Source organism: Clarias gariepinus, chromosome 10 (genome assembly GCF_024256425.1).
Source record: "Clarias gariepinus isolate MV-2021 ecotype Netherlands chromosome 10, CGAR_prim_01v2, whole genome shotgun sequence".
NCBI lineage: Eukaryota > Metazoa > Chordata > Actinopteri > Siluriformes > Clariidae > Clarias > Clarias gariepinus.
Genome location: NC_071109.1, coordinates 19,004,493 through 19,028,930, shown reverse-complemented (window position 1 = coordinate 19,028,930; position 24,438 = coordinate 19,004,493). Strand labels below are relative to the sequence as shown.

General features: G+C 38.7%; 2 protein-coding genes and 3 non-coding genes across 8 annotated transcripts in view; all 5 read right to left on the bottom strand.

The window, feature by feature from the left end:
• The window catches only part of arhgef6 (Rac/Cdc42 guanine nucleotide exchange factor (GEF) 6), a 34,127-nt gene extending 16,963 nt beyond the window's left edge, over positions 1-17,164 (bottom strand). For both annotated transcript variants that reach the window (XM_053505350.1, XM_053505351.1), the window contains exons 1-8: positions 16,919-17,164; positions 15,674-15,757; positions 12,116-12,200; positions 6,032-6,144; positions 5,738-5,942; positions 4,183-4,253; positions 4,005-4,099; positions 2,369-2,464 (exon numbers count right to left, since the gene is read on the bottom strand). In XM_053505350.1, coding sequence (XP_053361325.1) covers positions 2,369-2,464; positions 4,005-4,099; positions 4,183-4,253; positions 5,738-5,942; positions 6,032-6,144; positions 12,116-12,200; positions 15,674-15,757; positions 16,919-17,083 — 914 coding nt within the window. In that variant the 5' untranslated portion in view covers positions 17,084-17,164. The remainder of the gene's footprint in view (positions 1-2,368; positions 2,465-4,004; positions 4,100-4,182; positions 4,254-5,737; positions 5,943-6,031; positions 6,145-12,115; positions 12,201-15,673; positions 15,758-16,918) is intronic.
• Positions 17,165-17,389: 225 nt separating this feature from the next.
• On the bottom strand, positions 17,390-23,016 carry rbmx (RNA binding motif protein X-linked). 3 transcript variants are annotated; one of them, XM_053505898.1, is made up of 10 exons: positions 22,866-23,016; positions 21,620-21,734; positions 21,044-21,150; positions 20,669-20,834; positions 20,366-20,479; positions 20,170-20,287; positions 19,959-20,093; positions 19,792-19,883; positions 17,598-19,286; positions 17,390-17,518 (listed from the first exon to the last, which is right to left on the bottom strand). In XM_053505898.1, exons 2-9 carry the CDS (start codon positions 21,726-21,728, stop codon positions 18,994-18,996), a joined length of 1,134 nt encoding a protein of 377 aa, XP_053361873.1. In that variant the 5' UTR covers positions 21,729-21,734; positions 22,866-23,016; the 3' UTR covers positions 17,390-17,518; positions 17,598-18,993. The 3 variants fall into 3 exon arrangements, with proteins under 3 accessions (XP_053361873.1, XP_053361875.1, XP_053361874.1); XM_053505900.1 differs by having other exon boundaries at positions 17,598-17,708; XM_053505899.1 differs by having other exon boundaries at positions 20,366-20,464.
• Positions 20,543-20,618, bottom strand: LOC128532402 (small nucleolar RNA SNORD61). The gene has a single exon (XR_008361308.1). It is a non-coding gene; the product is annotated as a small nucleolar RNA SNORD61 (small nucleolar RNA).
• On the bottom strand, positions 20,941-21,015 carry LOC128532401 (small nucleolar RNA SNORD61). The gene has a single exon (XR_008361307.1). It is a non-coding gene; the product is annotated as a small nucleolar RNA SNORD61 (small nucleolar RNA).
• Positions 21,237-21,312, bottom strand: LOC128532403 (small nucleolar RNA SNORD61). The gene has a single exon (XR_008361309.1). It is a non-coding gene; the product is annotated as a small nucleolar RNA SNORD61 (small nucleolar RNA).
• Positions 23,017-24,438: the final 1,422 nt, after the last annotated feature.

Here is a 24,438-nt window from a genome sequence, read left to right as displayed (position 1 = left end):
CCAATATTGAACTTTTTGTGTTTTCGTTAGCTGTAAGCCATAATGATAATTATAAAAAATAGAAACAATATCAGTCTGTATGTAATAAATCTATTTAATATAAAATTTTCACTTTTTGAATTAAACTACTAAAATAAATCAACTTGTTGATTATATACTCAGCAAAAAAAAGAAACATCCCTTTTTCAGGACTGCGTATTTCAACAATAATGTTGTAAAAATCCAAATAACTTTACAGATCTTCATTGTAAAGGGTTTAAACAATGTTTTCCATGCATGTTTAATTAACCATAATCAATTAATTAACATGCACCTGTGGAATGGTCGTTAAGACCTTAACAGCTTACAGAAAGTAGGCATTTAAGGTCACAGTTCTAAAAACGCAGGACACTAAAGAGACTCTTCTACCGACTGTGAAAAACACCCAAAGAAAGATGCCCAGGGTCCCTGCTCATCTGCGTGAACGTGCATTAGGCATGCTGCAGGGAGGCATGAGGACTGCTGATGTGGCTAGGGCAATAAATCGCCATGTCTGCACTGTGAGACGCCTAAGACGGCGCTACAGGGAGACAGGATGGACAGCTCATCATCCTCGCAGTGGAAGACCACGTGTAACAACACCCGCACAGGATCGGTACATCCGAATATCACACCTGCGTGACAGGTACAGGATGGCCACAACAACTGCCCGAGTCACACCAGGAACACACAATCCCTCCATCAGTGCTCAGACTGTCCGCAATAGGCAGTCCATGAGGAGGAGATGCACTGCAGTACTTCTAGCAGCTCTTCAAGCACTCCAGATACTGACTGGTACTTTTGATTTTGAGCCTCCCTTCATTCAGGGACACATTGGGAAACATTTTTAGTTTATGTCTTATGGTGTTGACTTTTAGTGTTCATACAAATATTTACACATTAAGTGTACTGAAAGTAAAAACAGTCAGAGGACGTTTCTTTTTTTGCTGAGTATACACCCTACCGTTCAAAAGTTTGGGGTCACTTTCTAACTCCATGATCATTCCTGATTTTTATTTCTTTCTACATTGTAAAGGAATGATGAAGGCGTCCAAAAAATGCATTAATCTCCTTTGAACAGTTGATATTGAGATGTTTCTGCTACTTATGCTCTGTAAAGACTTCATAATGCCTTTAATCTGAGGTGCTGTTAATTGGTCATTTTTTAGGCTGATAACTCTAAATGAACTTCTCGTCTGCGGCAGAGGTAGGTTTTGGTCTCGCCTCCTAGGATGACCTTCATGAGAGACAGTTTCATTTTGGTGCTTGATGGATTTTGCAAATGCACTTGACAATACTGTTCTTGCAAGAACTATTACAGAAAGGTTGACTTTTGTGTCTTAAAATAACAACTAACTGTTGTTTTTCTTGTTGTTACGTAATTACCTAATTCCATATGTGTTATTTTATAGTTTTGAAATCTCCAGTGAAATTTGCAAGTGTTCTAAATCTTTTGAACGGTAGTGTATATATATGGGATGTGTGTGTATATACAGAAAAGCATCTTAGACAGCTATTGCTATTAAAGATAGGTGGATGGATGGATGGATGGATGGATAGATATCAAGAATAAACTTTTCAGACTAGACAAAGCCAATTCCATAGCCACTACACAAATGTATTCAGGGAATACTTTCTTTCTTTACTGGACTGACAACAGGTACCCTCATGAAACTTGCATGAAGTAAGAGGTGTGTATGAGAGGTATGTATGTTTCTAATCCCATTCCCGCCTATTCTCATGCTGAGGGTTGCTCTATAAATTACTACCTAATTCTGCTCAACAGCTCAAAGGTTTTAAATTAATTGTGGAATGTGTTTAAATTATATTCATCACATCAATTCAAATGTTTTCTTTTCCTGTGTGTAAAAGAGCTATGCTAGCATTAGCTTGTTGGTAACAGTTGCTGGCTAACAGCCGAAGCTGCTAAATAACACTTGAGCTATTTTAGTAAAGATAAAAAAGTTTATATCGAGATCTCCATACATCATATTATTGATGTTTTTACTAGGGAACCTCAGATTACTCATATTTGGTCAAATCTACAAATATAAAAGTTGTAAGTTTAAGATTTGGATGTCAGATCTTACTCTTAGTGAGCTCAATGTTTTTTTGTAATCTTTTTTTTTTTACAATTGTCAGCTTCCAAACACTACATGGTGGAAAAACCTCTATGATGCTTTTGAAGACATTGCAACATCCATCCATTAGACCACTATTGCCTAATTACATTAAATACAGACATTACCCTCATATTTATGATGGTTACTCTAAAACTATGATGAGGAACGTGTCTGATAATCTTGCAATACATTATTATACATTAATTAATATTTAGGTTGAAACTCACTTGCTACATTCCTCCAGCGAGGCACAAAGTCCCTGTTGGAAAGTAAGTATTTCCTCCAAGTTTCCACATAAACTGCTGCTTTCTGCACTTGAAACCCTGTAGAGTAAACACACACACTTTTCACTGATGGAAAATTCTCACATGGTGTACAGATTACATGTGGTCATATGACAGTTAGTTTTACACCGAAGCATTTCTGAACTCTCAAATCTGGTCTCTGGTCAGAAGGTGTTATACTGTTATACTTTATGTACAGTAAATGCCTTCTTTCTATTATAGTACTGTTTCTATAGGAACATCTTACAGAGGAGCTTGTACAGTTTACTCGTTTTTATATGATTCTCAAGTATATAATTAATTACTATAATTGGAATTTGCTATACTAATTAATTATTATTCTAACCTTAGAGCAAAGGGCATTACACATCATGGGTATTGTGCCAAACAATTGCAGGGTGCAAGCACACACTCAATAATACATTATGGGCAGTTTGGAAATGCCAATCAGACTACAGCGGTGGCCAAAACTTTTGAGAGAGAACAAAAATATTAATTTTCACAAAGTCTGCTGCTTCAGGGTTTTAAGATCTTTTGCCAGATGTAAACAGTCTTTCATATGATATACTAAGTATATTTGTAAGCATTTAATAAGTGTTAAAGGCTTTTATTGACAATTACATTAAGTCTATATAAAGAGTCAATATTTGCAGAATTGCATCTTTCTCAAGACTTTTGAAATCCGCCCTGTCATGCTGTCCATCAACTTCTAGGCCACATTCTGACTGATGGCAGCCTTTTCTTGCTTAATCAATGCTGTTTGAGTTCGTCAGAATTTGTGGGGTTTTACTGTCTACTCTCCATCACTGGAGGATTGACCACAAGTGGGATTAAGGTCTAGGGAGTTTCCTGGCCATGGATGCAAAATTTCGATGTTTTGTTTCCCTAGCGACTTGATTATTTTTTGATGCCTTATGGCAAGGTGCTCCATCATGCTGGAGATTGCATTGTACACCAGAGGTGAGAGGTGGCCAACTTTTGAGGTTGCTAACCTCTTTTGAGTTGTTAACTTTAAAAGCAGAAAAGAGAGACCTGTAAGGGAATGGCTTTTTATAGCTGTTATAATATAAGTGACCATGTTACCAGTGACCAGTGACTAACTTAATGTAAATGTTAAATGTTAAAGTAAAAATTATTAGCTGCTGCCAACTGCTGTCATATATTATCATACATCACTTTGAACTGCTTTGACATACTTAAACCTTGGTAAAGTGCCAGCATTTCATGATTAGGAAAGAAATTTACATTTACATTAACATTTAGGCATTTGGCAGACGCTCTTATCCAGAGCGACTTACATTTTTTTTTATTTATCTTATTACACATCTGAGCAGTTGAGGGTTAAGGCAACAGTGGCAACTTGGTGGTCGTGGGGTTTGAACCTGGGATCTTACGAACCGTAGTCCAATGCCTTACCACTGAGCTACCCCTGGCCCTGGAAATGTAATATGCACTAGACATTATCTTGTATAATGATACTGACCTGAAATTACCAGGTCCGATTTTGAAACTGACCCTTAATTAGATAATAAAAAGTAGCCTATCAACTAATGTGATCTCTTTGTAACTTCTTACTTACTTGTCACTGCCCTGTAGAGGTCGCAGATAGCAGGAGAGTACTGTCTGGAGCTCTTTCACAAACTCACGCTCGTGCTCCAGGATATCTTGTACCACCTGCGACACAACCACAACAATGTCACTAGTATATGGTCTTTCCCCAAAGCCTCAGACTTGCTCATTCAGTTGTGGGAACTCACCACATTGTAGTAGTTTTTGGTCAGCTGTGGAACATCGAACCCCTTTACTGCTTTAGGGGAGGTTGGTTTCTCTGGACAGAAGAGTTGGAATAACAGTGAACAGTAGTTTAATATTGCGGGTATGTCCATCTGTGTTCTGTTACCATAATAACCAGCATTTTGTATACACTATACATCCAGGATATTCAGATATTGGAAATCTTCACCACGAATTTATGTATTAACAGTCGAGCACTTGTGTCGAAGAACTAGCAGCCAGTCATAATATATGCAGCCAGATGTGTCTGATAACAAATTGAAAAAAAAAATCTCTAAAATATGTCTTGTTGCACAATGCTTACTGTACACCCCTCGTTGCAGAATGCTTGCAACATGCAACATACATGTGTGGTAACAAGATGTGTTACCAAAGTGATACCAGAATGTTATTATTTACTGTTTCTTGGGGCAGGGGGGATGTACAGCTTTACAAAAAGTGGTTAGGCAATCAGAAAGGCAAAAAGTAATACAGATTGCACTTCAGAGTGCAAATTCTAGGTACACCAGAGATGAGCCGCACGCTACAAATAAACAACTTGGCAAGTCAAAATATCTTAAATATATTATAGAACTTACACTATATTATAAAGCTTTTATAACGTAACAGTTTCAACTTAGTAATGCGTTTGGATGAAAGAAATTCCATGAGTGGTGAAAATAGAGCATGATAACATTGACACATTAAACTACGTGTATCACACCACATCACAAGTGTTTTAACAACCTTTTTACACACACACTATGTATAAGACTATTAAGCTTCTAGATTTTTTCCCCTCTCATTTTAAGCTTAAAATGCTCTTGGTCACTTGCCAGAAACTGTTTTAACAGATATTTTCTAGAAAAAGGACAACTTATCTGCCAAAAGAAAAATATAATTTAAGACTTGTCTAGAAAAGGGTACATAAGGGTTTTATGGGCCTAGAGCCTATCCTAGGGAACAAGGCGGGGTACACCCCGGAGTGGCAACCCATCACAGAGCACAAAGCAGAAGCACAAAAGCAGGCACACCTTTCTTAGTTTTTTACTTTAATGCACTGTATCAAGCACAGGGAGAACCTGCAAACCCTAAGCGAGATCCAACATTTTTCTTTTTTTTCCCAAGAGCATCTTCACTTGTTAATTTTTTTTTCCAGTGTATCTTTACCCTCTTACCCCCAATATATACTAAATTGAGGCTAAGCTAAACTAGGCTAACTTGCTAACTTTCGTTTGGCTTCAAGAATTCACTTTATTCAGAAGGTTTGATTATATTATTATATACAGTATAATATTTGCTATTATTAAGATCTAACTGTTCTGTATCTATGTACTCTGGCTTAAAAAAATAAATAAAACAAGCCTAACCAACCTGCTGACCTTTTTGGAGAACTAAGTTAGAGACACACAGTGCTTTAAAGACAAATGTTTGATGGATTTGACCTTGTTTGAAAGAGGGCATGACATGAATAATTGTGGAAACAAGTCTGGAATAACAGACTGATCATGACCTCTCATACTGCACTTGGTTACTTACCACATGGTTTGACCTCTCGGACATAGTTGCTAGGGAACCAGCCAGTCTTGCCATTGAGCTGTCCCTCCCACCATCCGCCCTCCTCCTGCCGGGTGACATGGATCAGCTCGCCCTTGTTGAATGACAGCTCGTCTTCGTTGTTTTGTTTGAAGTTGAAACGTGCCTTCACCACCAGCTGGCCACCTGCTCCGTTTTCTGACATCTCCTGCATCCAATGCCACACGGTATGTTTAGACATCATTAAAATCTTTAGTTTCATGAGCCAGGCTCTCTTACACTGGTCTGAAGTCTTACCACAGCTTTTGATTGTCTTCGCAAGGATTTGGACCTTGAGGTGGATGATGATGAGACTGACAAGTTAGGAGTAGAGGAGCTGGACTGGGGACATGGTCTCTCTGTACTGCAATCTAGCAGGGAGAAAGGGAGAGAGTGAAAGAGAGACACATGCAGACAGACAGAGTTCTGCCAGGATTGGGCAGTAACTAAATAGAAAAATATATGCTGATCAAAAAAATATTAAGGGAATGCTTTGTCCCAGTTTGACTGGAATGCCACTCAGCAGCAGATTAGTGTATAACATTTTTCCATATTAAAATTTGCCTGTGCAGCTTGTATGTATTCACCCACAGAGAATGAATTATTTTTTTTTATTTAGAATTATTTAGAATTTGGAACTATGGAAATCATCAATAAAAACAAAAAAAAAAAGTCATTGGTAAAGTCTCTTCACCTTTCAAGTTTTCACTTGAAAACTTCTACAACAACTCAATATTTGATAATGTACCATGGGTCTTCAATTCTTTGTTGAATATTTTGCCATATTTTGCATTTCGTAATGCACCAAACATTCCCACTTGCAGCAGGCAGTCCAGTCTACAGTAACACACATACTCATGTGTAATCCGAGCAGAATGTGGTTTGGTGTTGTTATGCTGGAAAATACAGATATGTCTCTAAAAGATGGCAGAATATGTTGCTCCAAAGAGAACATATTTTTCCTTATTAATGGTGCCCTTACAGATAAGCAATTTATCCATGCCATGGACACTGGCACACCCCCATACCATGACTTGATGCTGATAACAGCTTGGATGGTCCTTTTCATCTTTGACCCAGAGAGACAGAACAGCTGTTGTTTCTGAAGTGTTGACTTGTCGGACAGCAAAACACATTTTCAGTGTGTCCATGTCCAATTCAGATGAGACAGAGCCCAGAGAAGTCTTTGACACCTCTGGACAGCATTGATGTATGACATCCTTAAGTTTCCTTGAATTTCTTGATGATAGCGTACTAACAATGGGCAATGTTAGACAATATAAGATAATTTGATCGGCAAGCATCGCCTTATCCTTACTCTAGAACTAGAACGAGACTCACTGTATTCTAACATAACGTTGTTGGTCCACCTGTTTAACAGAACTTGTTTCGCATCACCTTTTTACTTCTGCTTGTTACATTCTTATTAGTATGTTTAAATTGGCCCTGTCGCAACTTTTTTGGATAATGTAGCTACCTGATTTAAAATTAGTGCATATTTTTAAATAAACAATTACATTTACAAGGCAATGTTGAAATCATGTTGGTGTTGTGGTTAGTAGTGCTTTGGCCTCGCACCTCTTGGTCGAGGGTTCAAGTCCCACATAGGGTGGAGGTTTGTACCCTGTACAGGATAGGCGATATAGAAGATAAATGAATAAAGGCAATGTTTTCAATATAGTACAAGGTAAAGAGACTTTACAGATTACTTTTTGTTTTTCATTGCCAATTTTCATAATGTACCATTTTGTTTTGGAATTGGGGTTGTATTATGAATGCAGGCAGTAAAAACAACATTATTTCAGTTTCTAATTATGTTTAATTTAACAAACATTATAATATTGATTTCACAATCTTCTTCTGAAGATTTTTTTTTAGATCGAGTTGATTTTTGTGGGGGTAGATTTGCCTTGCCTTACAACGATTAAGCAGTATTGTCCCTCATAAAGCTTATACAATGATGCTTTATACCCTATTCACACCACTCTTTCCACTATCCTCTCTTTGTTAGTCCACAACCTTTAGGCAATAATGGATCTAAAAGACTAAAAGATCTAAAAAACTGTAATCAAACATTCACACAGAGGCGCCTCCAAAAACTCCCTGCATCTCAGAAGTCACAGTCCTGCTTTCATGCTTTCAGCCCTCAAAGCCTCAATCTGGACTGCACGCTGATAATGAATAAAGCAGGTCTCTATCCATAACATTTGTTGCTTCTGGGCTTTGAGACTGTGGATGGCAAGACCATTCTGTTTCATATTTCGAACAGAACGCTGCTCTGCAGGGGAACATTGAGCCTGCAGATTACTTCTCTCTTTCACATAGTGCTGCCCTCCACCTGCTCTGGCAACACAATCAGAGTAATGCATGCTATTGAACGACTCCATCTCCAGACCTGTGTACAGTATGCGTGGTACGAGTCAAAATCTTCCAACTCTTGCTCACCAACAGAGTAAAAATAAAAAATTTAAAAAAAGACAAATAAGCCTGATCAAGAATAAATGTGCATAGTGTACAAAAATTAGGAGGACAAATGTGCTCCAGTTCAACATAAACAAATTAACTCCTCTCCCTTCTGTTCTGTCCTTCAGTTGACCTTCATTTTTGTGTGTGCATGAAAATATTACTTTTTAGCAACCCTGAGCTATAGCTTAATGTCCTACTTATGAATATTAGACCCTTTCACTCCAAGTCCCTGTATACAAGAGCTGTGAGCCAGAGAGAGAGAGAGAGACTTGTGTAACACACTTTGTCCTCAGCAGGCTGTGAGCAAAAAGGCCACAGATTCCATGTGCTTATGCAGATGTAGTCAGTTGCTCAAACAGACTGCTCAATAAACAACTGTCTGTTGGCCAGAGCAGAAACAGGCAGCTGCTGAAACTTGAATGTGAGGCCCCATTCACACTTGGAGGGGTTCTCCAATTTTTCTTGCCACCAGGGACCTCTTTAATGACTCCACAGCTCCCTTCAGTATATTTACTTGATAAAGTTTAATAACCAATTTATTTTATGACAATAATCCAACTATTCAAAATATTAGGCTCATTATATAAACATGTAGAACAATTTTGGACTCCTTATTGAAGTCATCTAGCTTTTTCTTCCTAAACATCCCATACACATAACACACTAATTATAAAAATTCATGTTAGATTCTACATTATCAATTATTTTTGATGTATGGGGCGGTAAATCAAATGAAAGTCATTTGGAACAATCCATCATGCTAATAAAAAGTATAACTTTAAAAACTGGATGATGAACTCAATGAACTCAAACTAGAAGAACTCAATGATAAATGTAACGATTATGATAATGAGGTTTTCAGTTGCCTTCATTTTATTCCCACATAATGCCTGGAACTTAGACCTGACCAACTGAAGAACCTCAGAACATAACACTGCCTCCAGAGGCTTGTACAGTGGCCACTATGCGTGATGAGTGCATCGATTCATGCGCTTCCTTTCTAAACCTGATCCGCCCATTAACCTGGAATAGGCTCAATCTGGACTCATCAGACCACATGACCTTTTTCTTTTACTCCGAAGTCCAGTCTTTATGCTGCCTTAAAAATGTAAGCCTGTTTGATTATTCTTACTAATAAGTGATTTTACTATGGCCACACAGCTGTTCAGTCCCAATCCTGTGAGTTCTCCTCAAACTATGTGTGGGAATGTACTTTTTTTCACTATTAATCATAGCTGTGATTTTCACTGTCGATTTTTTTAACTGTTCCTGAGCATGGTTTTTTTTTTCAACCACTAAACCCAATTCCAGTAATTTCAGCAAACTCCTTGGTTGGTTTCTTTTCTTCTGTAACAATATTTTTCATGATCGCAGGATATGTCATATGTCAAAACCTATTCACTGCATGTACTGGGTTAAAATTTATTTTCAGCTGATACTACCTTTCACCCCTCGATTATCTCTACGATTACATCATAGCTAATTTCCACCCATCTTTCTGTTCGGCTACTCTTCTATTAGGAGGACAACTAGCAGGACTACCACATGCTTCCTCAGAGACATGTCATGCTAGTCAGCTGCATTTTTCACTTGCTTGCTGATGCAATGTTATCTTCCCCTTTATCTTGTGCTTACTCACAGACACTTATGATTGGCTAGTGCTGCCATGACTGAGCATGTGGGGCTGCTATCTTTTCACCCGGGCACCCCGCACAGCCGATCTGCCCTCAAGAGTCTCTTGCCTACTTATGGCTGCAGCATCACCCGGAAAACAAACTGCCGTTTCTATTACACCACTTGGGACCCCCCTTACTGAAACATATTGGTCATTGCTGTAGTTATTCTATCAAGTACTCTTAAGTATTTGTATATTTAAATCCAAACAGTGACTTTTTTGGAAATGCAGATAATGTCCAGCTCTAACAGCTTACCCCGGTGAAAAAATCTATAAATAGCATGCCCTTTCAAAGTTTTATAGACCCCTTTAAAATCCTTGGATACCTTTCCAAGTACCATTGCTATAGAATAACAAAGTCTGTTACTTTTAACTGATATGAAAAAGCAAGCATGCCTCCTTTACTCAAACCAACATCTCTGTTTACATATACTAAGCGTCTTATGGTACTAAAGCTAACATTAAATATTTAGAAGAAGAATAGAGAAAGAAAATCAATTCACTGCAGTCCCCATAATCTACACTATACAGCTAAATGTTTATGAATACATAACTATCTTACACATCTGTGACTCTTTCTTTAACTGTTGGAACAAAGACTGAAGCACAAAACTGTCGATAATGTCTTTGCATGCTGTAACTTCAAGATTTCTTCTCCACTGGAACTAAATAGCCTAAATCAAGGTTAACAAAAGGTAAATACAAGGTTGGTGGAGATGAACTTGAATGTCTTGCACAGAGCTCTGACCTCAACCACACTCAACCCTTTTGGGATGAACTTAAAAGCTGACTGTACATCAGGCCTCCTGATCCAAAATCACACTACAGTAAAGGTAAAGGTTATTATAACAGCAAAGGGAGAATACATTCATCATGGGTTGTTTAAAGCGGGAAAGTTTGTTAGACCTCCACATGCTATCTGCCAATTTACAGGATTTTAAAATAAACCACTTCACAGTAGCAATTTAGTCACAGTATTTTCTGGCTGTAATTGTCATCTACATTAGAACATGATTCGCTTAATTGTTCCGATGACAACAGAAATAGAATATGAAGGTATAGAGAAAAGCTCATTAGCACTGTTATGAATATTTTCAGCCTTCCAAATTTTCCTCCTTTCTCCACTTAACTGTGTGACTTTAAGTATTATTATAACTCTCAACATTTTCCTTTATTCATAGCAGCTAGATTCCTTAACCTTTATTTAATTTGTCGGGGCTTAAGGAACATGATATTATTGGATTAATTGTGAATTTCAAAATCTGCCAGGGAACACTAAAACAAAGTATGATGCTGTGCACAAAAAAATGTACCAAAACCCAAAATGAATGGTTTCACATGACCAAACTTTCAAGCAAATCCATGACAGTACAACACACAGGGAGAGTTTGGGAAGAAGAGCCGAGTCAAAGGTCGAATCTAAATGTAGTTGGCATGCTGTGTGAGACTTCAGGAAGGACAGATCTATAAGAAAGCCCTCTAATGCTATAGTGATAAATCAGAGTAAGGCTAAAATTCATGTCACTCTGAAAGACAGTTATATGAATACAAATGCACTCTAGCCAGAAACATACTTACATCTCTAGAACATCTGTAGATGCATGCATAAGACTTAATGCAACCCTGCTTCAAAGGACATGGGTACGAATACAAGTTATATTTCACACACCCTCTGGTAAGGGATCACACCCTAACCACTGACCAACCTATAACTTACACAGATGATTCAGAAGAACCAAACATCATATAAACTCATTTTGTCATTTTCTTCAAAGGCAATTAGAAAATTCTATATAAAAATGATGATACAGATGGGCCAGTGCACTTATTTTGGGTAATGTATTTGAACTGCAGGAAATATATTAATAGTCTTGCCATGAGCAAAGCAGGCACAGATTTAGTGTGTTAACTTAGCAGTGCATAGCATGGCTGGCTCAACTACTGCCAACATACACATTCGGGTGCCTCAGGGCATATTGGAATGTTCAAGGAAAATGATCTAGCTGATGGTACTCAAAGCTAACCATTGTTCACTGCCAGTTTGGAGTTACTTCTGGTTTATGAGAGACTTTTAGTGTTAAGACAAAAATGAACACAAGGCTCATTTAATGCCAAAACCCATACACAGATTTCTCACAGACATACAAGTAGAACATCACTATATAGTCAAAGATGTGCCGTGGTCACTGCGATACAATTACCTTGAGTGGCGAAGTTTACTGCTGTCAGTGTAGACAGAACCTTGCTAAAATTTTCACCAGTATATAAGCTCTCCGGCTCAAAACCCTAGAAATGAAAAAAAGAAGAAGAAAAAAAAACACTGAATAAAAAAAGGAATTACACGATAAAAACACTGCTTCAGTGTAAACAATAAAAAATTCAAGTTCATCAAAAAGTTGTACAGTGATATAAGACCACTAATAAGGATATAGATGTCTCCAAATTGCACTCTCCTCTCGCCATTCGCTCTAAAGCCTCCAGTGTTCCCAAGCAGCTATCTGTTTTCTTCCAACAGGTTAGGTTTCACATTTTAAATAAAACATCATAAACAGGGAGATTACATGGTACACTAAGGTATTGCGGTCTTTGTATCTGTTTAGAAGCCATTAGCAGTTTTTAACAGGGCAGGATAAAGAATTTTTCAACTTTATCGTTTACTCTGAAGCAGTTTACTATTTGAATTGTTTTCACAGCACAACTAGTTTAGCTAGTTTAGATAAAGGTTGACAAAGACTTTATATATTTCAAACTTAATCACACAATCTAGTGCATACTTAAATCTAAATCAAAGCTCTAAAGAAGCTGGGGGAAAAAACAGTTTATTGTTTTCTTCCCTCTGGCTATGAAGATGACTGTCTTGGCCAAATTCCTTCCTTCCTACATTTTAGAGATGCTATCTTTAAGACTTTGCCTTTTTTTTTAACATGTGCTATTGAATGTGTACCTCCCATTTTATCCATTTATCTTGGAATTTACTGATCTGCTTATCTTTAGACTTTCATTCCAGCTTGTTACCATTACATTACTACAGGTTTATTTATCAAGTTTGCAGAGTTATTTCGAAAGGGTAATAACCTGTTGTTCTAAGTAACATCGATCCATCCATCCTTTACCTATACTGCTTGAGAGACCTGGAGCCTATCCCCCTAATCATACACTACGGGCAACCCACTCCTGTAGATAGGAAGAACTAGAGGTTCTAGAGGAAACCCACTATGCGCAGGGAGGACATGCAAACTTCACAAACAGTAAAAGTAGGCAAATCATGCACCACTCACACTCTGACCATTTACTTACTTTATGTTGACATTCAAGGACCCTCACAAACATGCTACATAAACACATAGTCAATGAAATTCTAGCTTAGAAATGTTAACTTGGAGCAAATGAAGGGCGAAAGCAAACTAGACAGTGGCTGCGGATGCAAAACTGTTAACTTAGCTGACTACTGCTTTCATATGGATAGTGATATAAAAGTTTGCATATTTATGCAAAGACAGCACACGTAATATCACAGACAGTTACACATTAGTGATGCGCGAGTCGGGTATTTTTCCAACCCGCGGGTCCTGCTCTTATGAAATTATTTGGCGGCCCCAGCCCGCCCCGCACCACTGTATCTATTTTTACAACCCGCCCTGCCCCGCGACCATTAAATAGACATACTAGGCATTGTAATTCAAATAAAAACAGCCTTTATTTCAACCTGAAAGTGCTTGGAAACATCGCCCTGTAAACTGGCAACAACATATGATTATGAATATGAACGATAAATCAGGTCATATTAATAACAAGATAATGATACACATTTTAAACATTTACAAAGCAGCGTTTGTAATCTAGGCTAAACAATTTTTCATTTTAGATTTGTATAGGGCAGGCCTACAGTTTACAGCCTACGCTAAATAACCACTGCCTTTTTTTTTATTTATTACACGGAAATGTTCATTTAGCGTTGATGTAAATTCCCGACCTCAATTTCTCCCGCACCTCTAGCAGGATGTGATGCTACGATATTTATTTCTTTGTTTTTGTTGTGACTGGCAGCGGTGGCTGCTTGGCGCTTTCGTGACTTGTCACGTGACGTAATCTTATCAAAGAACCTAATAAAATATAAAAATAGATATTCCCAAATATTTAATATAGGCTATAGGGAATTGCACGCAACATACATGAATTTTTAGTTAATTTTGTTTTTAATGACCCGCCCCAACCCACCCCGCAAATAAACTGACAATTTTTTTACCCGCCCCAACCCGACCCGCGGGTTACCCGCGGGTTACCAGATGACCCACTATTACACATTATTGTCCATGGCAATGGAATGGCAAGGGATGACTATATGCCTCTATGAAAAATGGGTCAAGCCCTCAAATATGACAACACTCAACATTCAAGCGAAAAATGCAACAACAAAGATTGACACAATAGCTAGGAATTACAGATTTTTTTCAAAAGTGGGAATTTTTTTAAATGAATACTGGTGTAGCTTTCTTTAGCTTTACTGCTTCCTCAATACTAATAAACAGTTATAGCTGGCAAACATGTATAACCATGTATAAGAAACAGGATGAAGTAAAATAACTCTAATGTATGTGCTCGTAGGGAACATTAAGCCACATCACAAAACATGTGAACAGCTGAAGTCTGAATAATAATTAAGATAGCTCTTGAACTACTTTTACTTTGCTTCTGCTTTGAAGTGTTTCCAGAAAAAGCAGAAGCGAAAGTTGGGCAAGTGGCTTCTCTGTCCAGTCACATGGTTAACATCTTCTGTGAGCAGTGGGTGATGGACTTCTCAGATCTCACATGTTCCACTTTAAAACAAGTGCTCTGTTTGCATCGTAGCATCACATCCTGCTAGCATTTCAAACAATAAAGTAACGCAAGGACACTTAATGATCTGACTTTGTTTTGGAATCAGAACTAAACAGGGAAGTAGTTGGAAGAACCGACATTTCATTTACAGTACATGACAGGGCAAATATAGTTTGCAAAAATATTTTGCTAATAATATGTTTACTGTTAAAGCACAGGTACAGCAAAAACACCCTGAAATCCTGACATGTCATTGCTAGTCCAACCTCGGTTTTCAGGTGACAGCGCTGCCCAGACATGTTTACCCTTCAAACTGGAAATAGCCCTCCCATTTTGGGGAGGAAACAGCATTTATTTGAGCAAACTAAATATTTAAGGTGTTGTTTTGCAATGCTCACTTGGAGCATTACTTAAATGATTCCTGATATAAAGTTCCCTTTTGGTTGCGCTTCACAACGTAGCCTGTAAACTGCCTGTTTACTACTGTAGGTTTCATAGAAACAAAAATACCCTATAAAATACATGAAATCTAGTTTAATAATCTATGCACTTATTTGATCAGAGTTGGCTACAGAAGTATAGTGATAGACGGATAAGCAGGATGTAACCCTCAACTTAAGATTAAGAGACCACAAAGGAGAAGAGTGCTGACTGGCAACCAATACTGGTAAAACCACATGCATGTTAGTGTACATAGTGTAATACATGTACAATATTTACTGTACACTCGCTATCTGACTTGGATTTATGATGCAGACCTAAACAGAACTAGGTCAACTATATGCACAGAACGTTTCTCTCAAATTATTAATGGCTGAGACTTTTCAAATGATTGTGTACCTCATAATAATAATGCCACTTCATATGCATATCTTTATATGTGTCATGCATTTAGTTGGGAGAATGATGCTATCTCGTAATGAAGTGCAATGACAGCTTACCTCAACCTTTAAAGAGGTGCATCCTTTCAAAAACTCTCGAATGTTAGCAATGCAGTCGGCTTCACACTTAGGATCCGGACAATACTGCAAAAACGAACAGGGTAAAGAATGATTATAATACTGATGTCACGGTCTAATACTGTCGTTACCGTTACTCAAGGCTGAAAACAAGCGCGAACTGATCGCATGATTTATTTATTTTATTAGTATTATAATTTTTTTTTTTTTTTACATCAGATTCCCTCTAGTTAAACAGCGTAACCGGTCCGTTTATAACGATTTAGCGCTTTTTAGTTTGTCCGAGTTCGTTATGCGATAGTGTTTCTTGTCAGCAAAAACTCTTTTGCTATCGCCTTTAACGCTTACAGCCCTGTTTCCCCGTCACACCAGGAAAAGGAGCTTTGTTGGAGGAAGTGACGATCTGTTCAGGCTCTGTGGCGACAAGTATGGACATATTAAAGCGGGACTACTGAGACAAACACCACACTGACTACATTACATTACTTAGTCATTCTTTATATTACACTTTATTCGTTACAGTGCTTGAACTTTGTGTTGAACAACACGCTAAACTGACGCGTACTTCAGCAGGCCTTTATCAACAACCGACTGTGGGATGTTGTAGCGGTTAAATATGTTCACATTTCATCACAAATAAGCCCGAACAACAATCTCAGCTAAAACATTTTATCTGATTTAAGCTTTACATACATGGACACACACACACACATACACGTTAAACTTGTCAGAAAACGGCGGCTGCAGACTGTACAGCCTTGTGTACGTTTTAGCAGCATTTTTCAACCTATTATTTGACCGAAATAAAAACCGTCAGACTAAATCTTTGCCTTATAAAGTATATAAAAGGTCTAGAAGTGGATAGCGGCTGATATGAACGGCGTGTTTGTTTTAGTGTAACGCGATACAGGCAGCTGAGCGCGACAAGGACGTTAGAGAATGCGGAACACTCAGTCTTGAGACAGGAAGTCGGAGTTTACATCGCAATTAATTCGGGCGTTTTTGAACGACTTATTACAAATTAACGATCAAGTATTTAGTGTGTATTCTCTCGACGTTTTCTTTTCCGTCTTCTTGCACGTTGCACTTATCGTGTTTCAGCTAATGCATTATTGTGCCGTTACATTCATACTCATCTTAGTCAAGCCCAAAGCTACAAGTAACCACAAACTACTACATTACTGTCTGTTTAGTCATCCTTTATCCCCCCTCCACGAACCGTGTTACCTTTGTGACAGATCCAGGTACCAGTCGCTCCATAAGCTTGCACAGAACGACTCCATCTTTAAGTGATGTTTTGAGAAACCCCTCCGGATCCGCGATGTTCTTTTTAGGGGAATTAAGCACTCCTAGAGAGATGAGCCAGGTTACAGTCTGCTCCTCCGGGTTCATGGCTGCTCGGGCTGCGCTGCTGCAGCACACAGGCCGCTGCCTACATCCGCAACACTTCTGCTTTGCGGAACAGCATTCAAAACCAGCAGTGAAGCATCATCCCCGACTCTTCAGCAAGAGGATGTAGTACATCCCCGCCAACCTGACGCTCCAGCGAACTACATGCACACCCAATAGAGCTCCTAAACCCGTGTGGAACGTACTTTAGACCAAGACTCTGAAGTGAGAAAATGCTGCTTATGGCTTATTTTTATTTTATACAATATTCAATAAAAAGTGGCCCTGCAATAAATGGACAGACACAGGTTTAAAGAACATAAAATGTTTATTTAAGAGGAAGATACACACAATGCTCAAAAAAGCAACACTTTTGTAGACTTGATCTCAATTCCATCTTAAGGACTCCCCGAACAAATGTCACAATTCAATCTGGATCTGAAAGGCAGAAGGAAGGGAAATGAGAAAATGAAAACAATTTATATTGAATAAACGAGTCTAACGGGAGTGGGTATACCTGCAGATTGCCATGCTTGCTGCACATGTTGGCTACAACCAAGCAGCCATGTAAGCAGCCATGTGCATTTAAGGATTATAAGCGCTGGTCCTGTTGATCAGGCTGTTCATCCTGCAATAAGAAAATTTGATTAACATACTGCTGCAGCAACAAAAACATATGGATCTACACACAAAGTACATGAAAGCAAAAATAATTTAATGCATCAGGATCCAATTTGACTGGCATCCAGTTATTTTCCAGGCTGAATTTTAGAAGTGTCTTTCCAGGCGTCTCTCCTTTGTTAGAAAGGGAATTGCTTGTGAGCAGCTTTGGCTTTTGTTTAAAACTAAAGGCAACATTTACAATAAGGTTCCACTGACAATGCTCTGGATATGATTTGAAATTTGGGGGACTTATACTACATTGTAGAAATTGTCCAAAGGTGGGAGGCTTCATCTTAATATCCTTAAAATGCCATTTGTCACTTGGAATGTTGTGTTGGAGAGTTGGAAATCCATGTTTTCCCTCGTCATTCAATCCTGAGACTATGGTACTTTAAATTCAAATGATCCATTGATTTTTCACAAAAGATTAGGCAGACTCCTTTGAAAGCAGAGGTTTTTTTGTGTTTGTTAGATTTTTTTTGTTTGTTTTTGAGCCAAGTTGATCAACCATGAAATAACTGAACGGTGTTAACACAGAGGGTTATCATCTGTATGCCCAGAAGAGTAAAGATGGTGTATTAACTAACCTGATGTTGAGATACCACTCATACCATTGTGTCAGTTCACTTAGACCAGAGACAAAAGGGTTTGCTTTGCTTACCAGCTGATGTCAGGTTTAATCTGGTGTTGGATTGTTTCTTGCATATTGGTTGTCTTTGGATAGGTCGTTGCAAGCCGTCAATGTTTAGGATTTGTGATGAGGAATCCATTTGCACTGAGGAAAACTATATTGATAATGAGTTTTGCAAAGACATTGGTCTTGTTCTTAACAGACTCAACATAGTCAACAAGATTCTCCACATAATCTAAAATGGATCAATTAAGTTTTCCCTCACCATGAATGAGGCTGGTAGCTGACAGTTTTCACCATTTAAGTGAGTCCTCTTTGAACAGGAGCGGGGCATGAATGTTTTGATAAAAAATTTTATTGATAAATGAAAAACATCTTGGGCATTGCAGGTTTTTACATCACTAGGGCACAAAACTAAACACTCCGCACTTAAATTGGCAACAGTACTATTGAACGAGAGATGGGCAGGGGGAAAAACAAACTGTAACACTCAGGAAAAAAAAACTTGACATGGTTGCGTACAGATTGAAACCGAAGCTTAGAGTTAAGCTAGAAGTTAAAAATTTTGCTTCTTTGTTGTTTCACAATGTGACCTAACCCTTTTCCAGCAGAGTCCATTTCAGTACCGACTTCGGTTCATTCCTCTATCTGCTCGATTAGCTCCACGGCCCCGAGGTGCGCCTCGGCTTGAGCTGCTGTACTGACGAGGAGGGTAGCCTCTCTCGAGGTCTTGCCTGGCCGGGCGCTCGGCTCGGCTAGCAGAGTACGACTCACTCCGACCGCTGGCGTAACTGTCGCGACTGCCATAGCCATCCCTGGAACTGCTGCCATAGTCGTCATAGCGACTGCCTCCACCACTCCCACCATAGGACGGAGGAGGTCCCCTTGAGGGTGGGGCACTGCGTGAGTTACCTGCAGGGTCAATGGGTCATGTAATTGGCAAAATTCACAGACATTTTTTTTTTTTTGTGCAAGTTGTCAAGTGCCCACTGTCCTAAATATTTTCCTCATGGGGTGGTATGAATGATCTACAGATCTTGGGCCATAAGCTCTCAAGTGTTTGATGACTTAATTACGAATGAATGTGGAACTCTGGATTTACGAACTAAACCAGGTTAACTTATTAGTTCATGTCAACATGTTGGTTCAACTGGTTTCCTTTAGGAATAGGGTCAAGAGGAAACACTGTAGTTTGGCCACTTTGCTTCTCTTGTGTGATTTATACTGGGCTCTTGGAAAGGCTCAAAGGAGGAGGGATAATTCTTATGAAGAAATTGTATGACTTTAGTTGAGAGGAAGCTTTGGAGGTACCCATGACTATTTGCATTGACATGAGGTCATCTTGTCGCAGGAGCACAGCACTGTTCAGACATCCTTAAGCTCTTTTTTTCTAGAACACTAAAGTCTGAAATCTTACCGTAACCATCATAGGGTTCTCTGTAAGAGCCTCCGCTTGTTCGCTCCATATATCCTCTGTGTTCACGACCTCCCCCATAACTGTCACGATCACTACAATAAAGGAAAAGGTCAGGCAACAGGCTCAATATCTCCTAAACAATACTAGTGGAAAAGAGCAATGTATACCTGTAGCTTCGAGACACTGAACCGTAATCATCTCTGGAACTGGACTGGGAGGGATAGTCACGATATGAATAATCCCGTGGTGGAGGGCCATAGTCTCGACTGTCTCTTGAGCTCATGTAGTCTCGGCTAGAATAGCTAAACAGCACGGACTGAGAGTTACACAAAGATACAAATTACATTATTAAATTATAATTCATTTCAAGTGGCTTACCTGTCTTTGACACTGTAGTGATCATCACGTGGTGATGGGTAGTCATCCCTTCTAGACATAAGTGAATCTCGGCGAGGAGGAGGGGGACCATAAGGATCTCGATCCCTAGACATTGGTGCTGCAAAGCAACATTAAGTGTTCAATACAGAACTGGAACAAGCAAAACAAAATAATTAAATCAATGACCACTACTTACATCTGCCCATTGGCCCAGAAGGTGCTGGTCTCTTTGGTGGTGGCCCTCCGTTGCGCATTGGTGGTCCTCTTTTTGTTGGGGGTCCTCTAGACGACATGCCTTTAAAAAAAGGTTCTACAATCTCTACGTTATCACAATACTTTGCAGCCCAACAGAGTGACATTATTTAAACACTTTAGACTCAGTACTTCTTAGAGAACAACTGAAAAGAACATCAGCTCCAGTGGATCAAATTAAGCAAAGTCATCACAGTCCAACATTCATTAATTGTGTAAATAAAGCTTCTATTCTTTTGCTTAATACCTCTGCTTGGTGGACCCCGCATTCCACTGGGACCTCCTCTGGATCCACGTGGCCCTCGAGGAGAGCCACGACTGCGAGGATGCATCGACGAAGGGCCTCGACGGCCAGATGACTCAAATTGAGGCTTTGTTGCTTGTTCAACTTTGATGGGTTTGCCATCTAGGGCCTAGGGGGGAAAAAAACAACAACAAAAAACATGGTATTGCTGGAATTATTCAAGGCTAACAAGGATTTCTTGGTAAAATGATAGATAACAGATAATTTTCATAAATAAGCTCAGTACTTCTTAGAGGACAGTTGGGCTAAATCAGTTCAAACTGATCATTGCCACGAAGCATCATCACAGCCCAACAGACCAATTTAACTGGATCTTACCTTTCCATTCATTTCCCTCACAGCATCTTTTGCATCACCAGGATTCTCAAAAGTCACAAAAGCGAACCCTCTGGACTTATTCGTCTCACGATCCTTCATTAACAGAACTGTGGAATGTGGAAAATAAAGTGTCAAAGCAAAATATATATATAAAAAAATAATAATTCAAACAAAATAGTGTCTGGATTTATGCAAGCTCAGAACTTCTCAGAGGTATTGATGTAATTATTTTCACTTTTTGGATCAATTCCAAAAGTATTCATCACAGCTTGCAAAACAGAGTCTAGACATTGTATATGATGTGGAGAAGGCAAATTCACTAAGAAGCTCTGTATATTTTCCCTAACTAATTGTCATTTCCAACTTTTGATGTTAAGTAATTCCCCCATATCGCACACAAACGAAGAATCATTACAGCAAGGTCAGACTAACCAACAAGTTGTTCGAGTCTGGTTGTTCTGTAAAAACAAGCTTATCATTTTGTAAACACTACTTAACCAGTAAATGTCTTCACATGTACAGGGGCTTGTTTCAACTCCACAGCATGTACTATTTGCTGTTAATTTTATTAATTACCTTCAGATATCCGGCCAAATTTGCTGAAATAGCTTTCAAGAGCTTTCTCTGTAGTTTCAGTGTTCAAGCCACCGATGAAAAGCTTTCCAGGCCTGTCTGCCTCCGCCATTTTCAGCTAAAAAAACAAAACAAAAAAATATATATAATATAATGTTTGCAGGTAACAGGAAACAATATGGATCAAACAATCAAAATAAAACAATATTGCTCTGTCAATTGGAGCAGCCGAAAGACTGTCAAGCATTTTTTTTTAAATATCAGGCTATAGAAAGAATTAGGCACATAATTAAGTTTTTAGAGAAGATTTTTTTAAAAAGTGCGTCATATCAAGCATGTTTCATAAACTGCTTGCAAAGGAAAGCATAAAAAACAACAGTACTTAGACTTCACTCAAATGGTAAGTTCAAAGCATTCAAAATAGTGTTTTGCAAAATTATGTTGTCAAAAAATGCTACCATATCGTGAACAGTAAGTGGAGCATGTTTTTGGTACATTATAGCACTGTTGGAAAATTAAGGAGCAGAATATTCTATCTCCATCACACGATGCTCCGAGTATATAAGCAACCACGTAAATAAAAAATTCTGAGCTTCTTGGTTCTCGCACGTGCAGAATTATTATGTAGAAAAAAATTAAGTAGTAGCATGGATTGACAGAAACCCGGCTGCATCAGTAACCGCACAAGCTAGCGATTTAGCTTCATGTTAGCCTCATTTAAACTACGCGGATATCACAGTAAATACCGTTAACTAAGCGTCTACTCTAAAATTTTCGTAGAAACCGTCATATAAATCCTGGAGAGTTCGCAAAATAAACACGCTCTTCGCTTAAATTAACACCTAGCTTTAGCCGTTTGGCTAACGAGATTCACAAAATGGCGGACGCTGCTGGCGATTTTAGAGCCTCCTCACCCGCCATGGCCATTATGGCTGCAGTACCCAGTTTGTTAACATAACTACCGCAATTACCAGCATGTTTTAATGACCTGAATTCGTGTTTACTTGTTAACTTATACGTGTTCACAAAATAACAATGGTGACATTTTGTTTTTGAGATCTAGTGTGCCCCATCTGTTAGACAAGCACGCAGCGCGCTCGCGACTAGAAACGTGCTACTTATTCAACACTGACAGTTTTTAACTCTAAACTCATCATTTCAAAGTGGTTATTACTTAATGTAACAAAATATACTAAACCTAACCATTGTAACATTGATGCTAAAGTACAATTATGTATTAAGCACTCACCTGAACACGTCAAGCTCTCAACAAGAGAACCCGAGAAAGACCTCAGGCTGCCTTTGATCACACAGATGGCCCACCCGGCGTAGCGCAAATATTTGCTGTCGTGTAATTTTGACGCACTTTGCTTAAACTCGCATGCGCTTTTCTTAGCGCATGCGCAATTTTCAACGAGCGGTGTCGCACAACAAATGTATGTCTGCAGTGCATTATGGGAATTAGTTTATCCAGCTAGACCTTTAATTGTGTTCGGTAAACATTATTGGTTATCTTTTTGCCTTTTTTTTATATCTGCGAACGTGCACATTTTCCTCCCTTCAGTTTGATTTTATATTTCTTAAGAAATTATGCAGTGTCAACACTAGGCCTACATATTAAAGGAGCAAATATTACAAAATGCTCTTTGAAGAGTGCTTCAACACATTATCAAAATCTGGAATGACAGTGCTAAACCATCAATTTTGTGAAAGAATGTGGTAAAAACAAACAAACTTGGGAATCAAAATGCAAAAAAAAAAAAAAAAACATACCCACGTTTAATAGTGAAAGTAAGAGCAGTTCTTACACATAATTTGATGTGAACTCAGAGTGACTAAACAGCTGTGTGGCCATAAGAAAACCACTAGTTAGTGAAAATAATCACAAAAAGACTTCAGTTTGCTAGAAAGCAAAAAGATTGGACTTTGGAACAATTAAGGTTGATCCTATTTCAGAGTGATGGTTGCATTAGGGTGAGACTGGAAGTGCATGAAGCGATGTACCCATCATGCATAATGGCCATTGTACAAGCCGCTGGATGCAGTGTTATGATCTGGGGTTGCTTCAGTTTGTTAGGTCTAGGCTCAGCAACATTGTGTGGGAATTAAATTAAGTGAACTGGTGACTTTAATGTACTGAATGACCAGTTTGGAGTTTTCCTCCTCTGATGGCACAAGTATATTCTAGGACGGAAATTGTGAAAGAGTGGTTCTGTATCAAAGCTAAAGGTGACTAAATGAAATCGACAGGAGTAGATGAAAAATTAACAGCAACAGCAAGTGAATAGTTAGTTAACAAGGTTGATGTATATAAAGGCTTGAAAATGGGCAAGTGTAAGCTACAGTATGTGTAAGTCATGGCTACAGGACTGGAGCTGAGCATTTTCAAAATGGCAGATCTTGTGGGGTTTTTCTGATATTATGTCGTAGTACCTACAACAACAACAAAAAAAGATGTGAACCAGTCAGCCAACGGCAGGGTTGTGGGCACCCAGGGTTCATTGATGCGCATGGATTAGATCCTAGTCCAATCCTCATCTGATCCCACAGAAGTTGACATGTACCACAGCAGACCGTTTTGTGAAATCCATGTCTTGATGTGTAAGAGTTGTTTTGGCAGCACAAACTAAACTTACTCTAAATTACCCAGGGGATTTTAATAATATGGCTGCAGTGCTTACAGCCTACAGTTTACCGGTGAAAGCTCATTGAAAACATTCGAGCCTAACATTTGTGCCTAACAGCAACGAGTCAAACAGCCAATCAAAATAGTTGTGGGCGGGATTCCACGTAGTTCTCCACCCAGAGGTCTAATCCCGCCC